The sequence below is a fragment of the Apium graveolens genome, chromosome 2 (assembly GCF_009905375.1).
Source record: "Apium graveolens cultivar Ventura chromosome 2, ASM990537v1, whole genome shotgun sequence".
NCBI classification, from domain to species: Eukaryota; Viridiplantae; Streptophyta; class Magnoliopsida; order Apiales; family Apiaceae; genus Apium; species Apium graveolens.
In genome coordinates, this window is record NC_133648.1 from 276,014,895 (window position 1) to 276,025,473 (window position 10,579).

At 33.3% G+C, this 10,579-nt stretch overlaps 1 protein-coding gene and 1 non-coding gene across 2 annotated transcripts; one reads left to right on the top strand and one right to left on the bottom strand.

Annotated features, from left to right (window-relative positions):
- The first annotated feature begins 279 nt into the window (after positions 1-279).
- Positions 280-351, top strand: TRNAE-UUC (transfer RNA glutamic acid (anticodon UUC)). The gene has a single exon. It is a non-coding gene; the product is annotated as a tRNA-Glu (tRNA).
- A 280-nt stretch (positions 352-631) lies between these two features.
- LOC141708506 (ETO1-like protein 1) lies at positions 632-7,391 on the bottom strand. Its single transcript, XM_074512167.1, has 6 exons — positions 7,095-7,391; positions 6,587-6,922; positions 4,780-6,492; positions 2,736-3,027; positions 2,258-2,567; positions 632-1,067 (listed from the first exon to the last, which is right to left on the bottom strand). The coding sequence occupies exons 2-6, from the start codon at positions 6,712-6,714 to the stop codon at positions 847-849; spliced, it is 2,664 nt and encodes an 887-aa protein (XP_074368268.1). The 5' UTR covers positions 6,715-6,922; positions 7,095-7,391; the 3' UTR covers positions 632-846.
- Positions 7,392-10,579: the final 3,188 nt, after the last annotated feature.

Sequence of the window (10,579 nt, forward strand, 5' to 3'; positions counted from 1 at the left end):
ATTATAGAGGGGGGTAGAGAGCTTGTTGGAGAGAAATTTTATCTCCGTTTTTTCAAAATTTGACTTAAAAGCCTATATAAGGATAATTTGGAGTTATTCTAAGAATATTATAATTACATGATATATAATTTTTTTTTTTAGAAAATGACTCGTGTTTCGCATGCTAGTTAGAATTAAACTCAAAACTTGGACGAAGGATGAACTAACAAATTGAAAAAATGGATTCATCATCCATTTTACAGGGTTCAAGGTCAAAAGTTTGAGCTTAAAATTTCATCATCCATTGTCGTCCAGCGGTTAGGATATCTGGCTTTCACCCAGGAGACCCGGGTTCGATTCCCGGCAATGGAACTTTTTTTCCTATTTCAGTTTTTAAGCACCATCTTCAATTCGTGATGGGATAGTATTTTCCATGAACCCGATGCAAAGGTCCAGGTTTCCTCCGGTTCATACTGGGCTTTCTGTGAAATACGTGATTTTTGGTACACTAAGGTGACACATTTTGTAGAGATCCCGCTTCTTCATAACAACAAATGTTGGTAAAATGTATTTGCGTATCAGAAACGACACTTATTTTTGTTCGCCTCATCGCAATCAAAAAGCATATATCCTGGAAAAAAGAACGAAAAACTAAAAGCCAACACCATACCACTTTTAATTTTGACTAATCTGTATTTGCGAAATTGAGTAAAGACAGTTTAAAACTTTGAGAAGTAAAAAGAGTGAAAGGAAAACAAGACATGTACTTCACTAGAATTATAACCTAGTGACAATTACAATAATTAAATTTTCACTCCCCCACCTTCCAATTTTATATAGACTATTTCTTCTGTTTTTTTGTTTGGTTCATGGCTCTTGGCTGTTTACCCGGCTATGCAATTCCAGCATCTCTTGATGATTTGGGTCAACTGAGAGAGCAGCTCGACAGTCTCTTAAGGCACCAAGAACATCCCCAATGTGCTCGTGAAAAGCTGCACGTAGATGTAGAAGGTGAAGGTCTGCCTTGAAAGCAATCGCCCTAGTCAGTTCCGCTATGGCTTCTTTCTCGTTGTGGTTGTCCATCAAAACTGCAAGAGGAATAATAGCAAGTGTAACACTTTATGCAAGTATATATGATGGGGAAAAACTAGAAGGAAAAAGGTTGTGATGTATGACAACTGACAAGTCTGATGCAAAAATAGTTATAGCTATTTCTAGATATCTGGAAACCAAAAAAGTGATTGTTTGTGCTAAAAAAAATTTAGACTCCAATGCTAATGCTGAAAGAGATATATATCCAAGGTAAAACTCATTTACCGGAGGCACTCTGTCTCCTCTTTTTTTCCTGGCAATAATAACTATAGCTATCATAGGTTCTACATGAAGAACCGATATTTAATTTGTTCCATTTTCCATTTAATTGGAGCTATGCATTGGTTAATTATTTTTATTCTTGGTTATTAATTGAGCTATAGAACCAATTATAGCTATGTATCGGACTTCCAATGATATTACAGTATTTCCAAATATCTCTTGAATTTACTATCAAATCATTATCTATATGCTACTAGGGAATTCTGGTATCAGCAGTAGGGCTGAGAGCGCAAAAAACCGAATTAAAACCGAAACCAATCCGAAATCGGAAAAAACCGGGAAAAACCGAGCTGAGAAAAAACCGATCCGAAACCGAAACTGAAAAATAAAAACCGAACCGATTTAAATGGCTCGGTTCTGGTTATATGTTCCAACAGAAACGATAAAAACTGAACCGAACCGGTTACTAATATTAATAAATAAATATTATTATTATTCATATAAAATTTATATATATATATTATGAATTTTTAAAAGCGGCCACCACATACGTGTCCGGTCCTCTGGACACCGACCAGCCAAAAGATCACATATAACGATTAACATTGTATGCCCAAAAAAAAGAGAAAGTTGCAGAAAACAAAGGAGAAACATAGAAGACATCACCCCCATATCGATTTATTGATAATAGAAATCCATTATAATAGGTATAACAAAGAAAAACCATCAGTTATTTTATTTATATAGTGCTTTACTTCTTTACAGTAATACCTCAAGATCAAAATAAAATAATTCTTCCTAAACTTTTCTCCTATATTATTCAGGTAAAGTGTGAAAGACGGTGAATCAACCAGTCAAGTTCAGACAAAATTATTTGGTGCATCCACTTTTGTTACGGACTTACGGTCAACATATGGAAACTAGAGAACCTAAAATGGGCTAAAATGAGGGTAGGGGATCTAACCTGCAGCTCGATATCTGTAAGGATATACTCGAAGAGGATCTAAAAAAGTGACCATCTCTAGATCTGCCTTTGTCTCTTCTCGTTCGCAGTATTCTGATCTCTTTTCATAAGCAGATGCATTGTTCCGGGCCTTTTCAATCAGCTTGGTCATTTCCTCATATGCAGCAGCCTTGTCATTTCTGAGAAAATGAACACGAGCTAACCCTTGGTGTGCTCGAGTGTGACGAATTTTTAAGGCATTGATGTAGCAATCAGCTGCCAAGTCTAATTTCCCGCTATCAACATAAACACTACCCAGATTGTTCAGGGCCTGCCAAATCAAATAATCAGAAATATGCTAATTTTTGGAATCATGCCCACATTGAATGAATATATATAAAGCCTTCTTCGCTGCCCATATAGTATAATCTATAAACTCGGTTGGTAAGGATGATAAGGATTCAAATACTTCAAGACTGCAGTTTCAAAATATAAATACCTGTCCTTTCCGTAGCCTATCCGAGGGACACTTTAAGGCATCTTGCAGAAGAGAGACAACAGCAGATGAACAAGATGGATCTGGACTAGAGTCAGCTAATGCATAGGCCTTCAGAAAAAAGGCTTCAAAAGATCTCTTCAGGGCTATAGACTCTTCTGCTTTTCGCAGCCCTTCATCACAATGACCTGTATCATACAAGATCCATCCCTCGTAAACTAAACGTTCATGTTCGCTTGATGCATGCTGGCGAGCCAACTGCAAACTTCGCATAGCTGCTTCTGGACAACTTAACCTGATAACCCATGAATTAGCAAAAACTAAATCGTATTAAACACCCTTCACCGAACTAACATCATATTAAAAAAAATAAAAAATCTTAACCACAATCTTGCACACCTAATTATATCGAAAAATCAACCTTTTAGCATTTCAATATCTCAAATTAATAACTAAAATAATTTTAAACAATAACAAAAATAATTTTAAACAATAATAATAACTAATATCTAATAATAATAATAACTAAAATAATTTTAAACAATAATAATAATAATAGTAATAATAACTAATAATAACTAATATCTCAAATTAATATTTCAAATTAATTTTAAACAATAATAATAACTAAAATAGACGTACAAATTTGTGTAGTACTGGTGTAATTTATATACCTTACTTAATTGCATTTGCATGTATATGAGATCATGTAAATATCTCATTCCCACTTTTTTATTTTTGTTCACACAGTATTTATTATATAGTAAAGAGCGTTGGGTTTCTCAAACTAGTAGTGTATAATAGCTAAAGGATCAGTTGTTAATGGGTGAAGGAGAGCATATGAAATGAACCACGCTTGTCTCTAGTGTTTAGATCGTTTGTTTTATACTTTAGGTCTCTGAACGACTCTATTTTTCTGGACGACTGCTCCTCCAAATTTCAGCTAAATGATTCAAATGATATGTTAATCACTTTTCCTGACTGTCTCCAAAAATTTCATGTCCTATTAACCAATGCTAAATTCTGTTTTTTTTGAAGTGTACTTTTTGCTTTTCAATGCTTGCAATCATTCCTTATAGATTGAAAAGAAGGTCCTGTCCTAGTTGCATTTATAGAAACTTGTATAAAATAACATTAAAATAACTAAACAAAATAATCATATATATATAATTTGATATAAAAAAAATTATTTATGTAAATTCTATCTTTATTAACTACACAATGATCTATGTGTCTAATTACTTGCACTAAATCAGTACAATTGTGCTTTGTTTACGATCTATTTAAAAATTATAAAGGATTATTACGATAATTATAACTTTGATTAAATGTTATTAGGCATATCAAATATAATATTTATCAAGCAAACATAATTAATCATGGTCAAATAGGTAAATTTGATTATTCTGAAATATTTTTTTTATCAATCAATATTATTCATTCACTACGCATATTTATGTTTATCTTGATTGTTCAGATTTAACAAATGACCTCATTTGTAACTGAAAGAGGCCAGAGTACTGCTCTTTAGCAATGTCTCAAGGAAATATACAGTAGGTAAAAATGTAAGATGGAAACTCTGATTTCTTGAAAGAGCCCGTTACAGGTATATCATGGCAACAATAACGAGAATCTTGTACCCATCTACAGACCATAAATTTAGGATAGATATGCTTATATGTTATCAGCAATAGAACATAACTATGTGTGTGCGCGCGCATGTGTTTCTAGGTATTTTTCACTTGTGCCAATCCTTGCAAAATTAATTCTTTTAATAAGATTAGATACATTAAACAGAATAATGAAGAGACTGAGAGTTTCGCATAATGGCGCAGCACCACCGATTTCTTAATCTCCGGTAAGTTGGTAAAAATGGCACAGATGGTTAAATTATTTAATTTGGAGATACAATTCTTTATAGACATGACTCGTTTCCAACAAGATTTTAGTGCACCTTAACGTTCAAAAACTAATAAGCCATATGTAATATTATTACCACAATACATAATCGTTAAAAGCATAGATGAAGTAAAGTAATGGAACATACCTAAGGAGAAGCAAAGACTGTCTGAAGTATAGAACACCTTTAGCAGCATCAGATTCAAGCATCTGGTATATAACAGAGAGGGATCCAATATCATCAACTGAAGACCATCGATCGTACAATTGCAGCCAACAATCTGCAGTTGTCCAGTTAGGAACATGTTCGCGTACAAGGGTACGGAGCTGGGATGCTGCAACACGTCCTTCGAACATCCTATAATCTGGGCTAAGTGTAAGAATTGCTTGAACATCACAAATGGCTGATTGATAGTCCTCTAGGGCTAGGTAGAAGCAAAATCGGAGCTCCAAACACTCTAATGCCAACCTGAAACCAAGTATTCGATTAATTTCTGCAAGAGCAGATTGAACATTTTCTTTCCTCATCAAGGATGCAGCTCGATACATGTAGGGGAAATTGAGTGTGGGGTCTAATTCAGTTGCTTTTTCAAGATCTTGCCAACTATCATCTCCTTCAGCATACAGGGAACGTTCCTGAAACATCCATCCACGTGGTGTACAAGAAGAAATGACACTGCTCAGTTTCTCAAAAGACCAACTTTTTTTGCCCCTGATGTTGGCCAGTCTGGCCAACCCAACAACAGAATAAATATGACCTTCATTATAAGCAGCCTCAAACAGCCGTTCAGCTTCATCATATTCTTTTCTCAGTAGTCTTACACATCCCAAGCGATGATATGCTACCAGTCTCTGTCTGTGATTTTCAGTAGAGTCTAATAGTTGTTCTAATAATAGGGATGTTATATCTGAGGTAGGATCCACAGTCATGGCCACTTCGCCTAAGAAACAGTAGAGTGAAAATGCTGCTGAGCCTGCCATGATTATCTTATGTTGCCTATTAGCATGTGTTAAATAGTCAACCATGCGATTGTCATTTAAAGAATCAGGAAGATCATGTAGGAAAACTTGCAAACATGATGCAGCAAGAACAAGGGAGTTTTCTTCAAGAGCATATTCCATGAGTTGCACGGCATCTTGCCTGGAGGACACCAGACAAGCAAGTTCCCTGTCACAAGCATCCTTAAGCTTTTCACAGCAAAATTTGTTGGCAAATATCAATATTTCTAACAAAATATCTGGATGGACCTCATCCAGGCATCCAGTTTGGCTGAAGTCACTGATCGCTCTCATAGCAGCAGCAGAAATATTATTTTCAGAGAAATCTATGTCTTCATAATGTGATTCGGCAAAACATCCAGTTAGCATGGCACAAAATGGGGCTGAAAGCCTAGCCATTTTCTGCCTATCACACTGTATAGTCTCATTACCAATACGAAAAGAGACATTTCTTGGGACATGTTTCTCATTTGCCTTTCTGTCTTTTAAACTCTTCGATTTTTCATCACTAGGAAGTTCAGAAGCAATGTCCATCATTCCAAACTCTTTCACACACTTGCCACATGAGGAAAGCAAGTCCGAAATTAGTTCTTCTCCTTGCTTCTCATATTTTAACCATGCTCCAAAGACAAGTTTTTCATGTACGGTGCTAGACTTAAGCCAAGCTGATCGGAGACTTCGCCTCATCAATTTGACTTCACCAAGCCCCTTAAATACCTGAAACTGAAGTAGATAGAGGTTTGACCTCTCATGTGGAGGACACGACTCGAGTTCTTCATGAATTTGAGCTAAAACTTCTACATAATCAACAGGCTTAAAGAATGGAAGAATTTGTGGTTCTGGGACCTTAATAAACGATTCTCTACAAACATCAACAAGCAAAATAATTCAATCATGGTATCCTATAAACTTATAAATCCAAGAATTTAAACATAATCAAAGAATCGGAAGCTTACACAGACGAAGGAGACTGCGCAGAGAATTTAGAAAGCTTCCCTCTTTCGACTTGAAGCCAAGATTGCGGAATAACAGAATTGAAATGTGTATCTTTACATGATTCAGAAGGAAAAAAAGCCCTCTTCATAGGGCATAAAAGCTGAAATATTTCCCAGATCTCCACAGTAGCCAGATAGGTATATACCAACCAAACTTACCCAACAATCCAAAAATACATACAAGACTCCACTACCACAAAACTTGCAATCTCAAACCAATCAATTCACAACATTTCAATCCACAAAAAAAAACACAATTAAAATTGTAAACTTCCCTTCACATGCTTCAGTTACAACCTAAAAATCAAAAAAATAAATACAACACTCATCAGTTTAAGAAAATTAAAAACCACAAAAAAGCATAAATAAGATCTAAACTCAACAAACCCACATTAATCTTTTACCTAATCAACTACTACAAAAACACAAACGATACAAAAACAAAAAGAAAGGATAGATACAAACATACCTTGTTTACAATGAAATGGATCTTGAAAACACTGAAATGAGACTTAAACAAAAACCAACCCACTTAAATTCAAGCTTAATTAAACAAACCCAAATCAAGAAATCAGAAATGGAGCTAAAAGACTCTAAAATCAAAATTTTAAAGACTGAATTTTTAAGAAAAAGATAAAAACTTTTTCTTTAAATTTCTGTTCTTATTCCACTTTCTTTTACAATTGGGAGACCACAAAGACTGCAGCTACTGTTGGTTGGGAATACAAAACCAGATGCTCTTCCCCCATTAAAATGTTTTTTATTAACGACAGCGTTGGGGCTTGTGAAACGACGTCGTTAGTGTAAATGTTTAGCATTTGGCCCAATTGGAAAGATGAGTACATGGAGGTGGGTCCAATTTTAAATCAACTGAATGATATGTTTGTCTCCATTATTTCCCATATCTTTATACAAATATGCAGTGATTAATAAATTAATATCCACTGAAACAATTAATTACATATATTTTGTTGACTCAGAGAAAATGAGTACATCTAATAAATTAGCTGTAGGAATGGTTAATTGGAATTAAGAGATTTTGATTGAAAGATTAATCAGAGCTCGAATATAATCTGAATAGTTTAAGAAATTAGGTAATATCAACTGATGTAATTCATATACAGGAATACTTCTCGTGCAAGTTATCAAAATTTTAGACTTTTGATCCGAAGCAGATTTTGGTACTCGTAACAAGATTTTTGTGATTGAATTCTTAATATTAAATAAATCAAAATTTGTCAAACACAACGTGACAACCAAAGCGCACAATATTGCTTACCGTAATGTTTATGGCATTTTTTACCGAACTTTAAATGTTAACTCCGTTTAAACCAAACTTCAAATTTATATTTTCATATCATTAGTGTGAAAACACTCAAATTTATATTTAAATTTACATTATTTTGGGTATTATACCCAAAATTATATCAAAGATTAAATATTGTACCAATACTTATCTAAAAAAATATTTATTTCATTAATATCTCAATATTTTATTATTTTTTAACTTTACTTTTATATCTTAATAATAGCTAGTGTATTGGGGTGACAACCCAAATCAAATCCTGAGTTTTTTTCGAAAATCGGGATAAGTCTCGATTTCGAGTCTGAAATAAGTCGAAAACTACTGGTCTGGATGCACTTAGCTTGTGTAAACAACAAGTCCCAAAAATGCCCAAAAAAGTTATGATTTATTCCTGCAGTTAATAGTACTACTGTGTCTTATAAATAGAACAGAAGTCCTATATTTTATTGATGTGGGACTGAGGTGTTATAATAAGGTTGAATTGAATTTTAAAATAAGGTAATTTTTAAACCATTTTAATGTATATTTCACACGAAAATATTGTTCAAACGTGTCTTGATGCAAAGATAATATTGATTTTCACTAATGCTATTATTTTTAACTTATTTTTTAATATATATATATATTATAATACATGTTGGAAACAAATCAAAGAAATGTTAGAAAGTCCAATTAACATCTTTTTTTCTCAAAGTTATCAAGTCAAAGTTATCAATGAAACTATCTTCATATAAAATTTAAGTGAAAAGCTCTTGACAAATAATTGTGAACAATATTTTTTGAATTAATTAGAAAATTTATATTGACTCATGAAAAAATTTATGTTATCCGAAGAATATAACAACTAGATTCTAAAAGGAGTCGAATATAATCTCATTATTAAAATTTGTCAATAGACATCAACCAAAATTTGATGTCATCGTGAGATTTAGGCAATTTTGTTTGTTATTCTAACAATGCATTGCTACACCAATTTTTTCGAATAATATGCAAAATATATTAATCCAAAACAAAATTTGCTGGAAATAATGTACAAATTTTACAACCCAAAACATTGCACATTAAACTAGCTTAAACTAGCACAAAGGGTCCATGTTAATCATAAAATAGATAGTTTATCAAGAGACTAGAATGTCTTTGTAAAACATAATGTAATGTAACATGTAATCGATAAATTATAGCTCAACATGAAACAGAAACAGAAACAAATAAACAATATTAAATTGTGAAGCACAGGAACCCTAAAGATGAAGACATGATATATACAAATAATCAAAAGATGCAAATGACTCTCTAAATCCACACTCAAGTCATGGGAAGAAGTTTATTAACATGTTCAAGCATCCATGAAGAATAAGACATCAAAGGACTTTCAGTATCAAATATATGGTTTGATTTGAAGTATTGAAGATCAAAGGTTTAGTGGTTGAAGCTAGAAATAACTATCCAAGATGTATCAGCTCTTCAGTGCAAAAGAAATTGAATTAAATCAGTTCATGTTAGTTGTTTGGGAACCAGACCATTGCACTAAATATCAACATCACATAAAAGATTTGATTCAATAACACAAAAAAAATGGTTCTTTGATTACAATTATTGGAGAGAGAGAAAATAAAGCAAGACAAAACTCAACACTTTGAAGGTCACAAGTTGGAATTATACAAAAATATTCTAAGGCAAAACTCCTTGTGGTCGCAAGTTGTGCATTAAGTCGCAAGTTGGGTTTGTGGTTGCAAGTTGTGCTATAAGTCGCAAGTTGGGTTTGTAGTCGCAAGTTGATTTTGTGTTCGCAAGTTAGCCACTAAAGCTCGTGGTCGCAAGTTGACCATATGGTCGCAACTTAGCAGAAGACAGTCGCCAGTTAGCACTTGGAGGTTTTTCAGAAGTTAAATGAAGCAAATACAATTAAAACAAGTGGTTCAAATTAAGCCACCTGTACAATTGAATTTGAAGTCTACAAAGTAGCAAAATGAATTTGTATTCATTTGGTTATCTTTTTCAGTTCAACAGAAAATATTTATGGAGCTCCATTAAAGAACCTCATTTATTAAGCCTGTAAACATAGTGTTGTGCTGCTGAATTTATTATAGCTAATCAATTGATTGATTAGATTATAGCAACCTCAAGGATTATATTAATAAAATAATACATTGCTCGAATTGTTTTGTGTCAATTTTGATTCCGTACTTATAACGAAGAACTTGTAAACGAATCAAAAAAGATTGTAGGTATCGTATTTGTTGTATAAGACATGCATGTACCTTAATAAGATTAAGACAATTTGTCAACCCTAAATAAGTTGTATTGTTATCTAAATTTGTATTTTGTACTTGTAACACTTTAAGTCTGTAAAAATGCAAATGAGAAGACTGGAGTATTTTTCCTGAAACAGTATCAAGCCTAAGGATTCTATCTGGAAGAAGATCAAGGTGATCATGCCTCAGAAGAATTTTGAAGAAGCTTGGAGTTGAATAAATCTGTTTGGTTAAAAATACTTTAAGTCAAGATCTCTACAAGTCACAGATTTAGTGTTATAGAGAAGTCATTCGAGAACTCCAAATGATTTATCGAGAGGTCAGGAAAGTTACTAGAGAACTCAGAGAGATATTGACAAGTCAAGAAGACATGAAGGTTGGAGATATCAACAA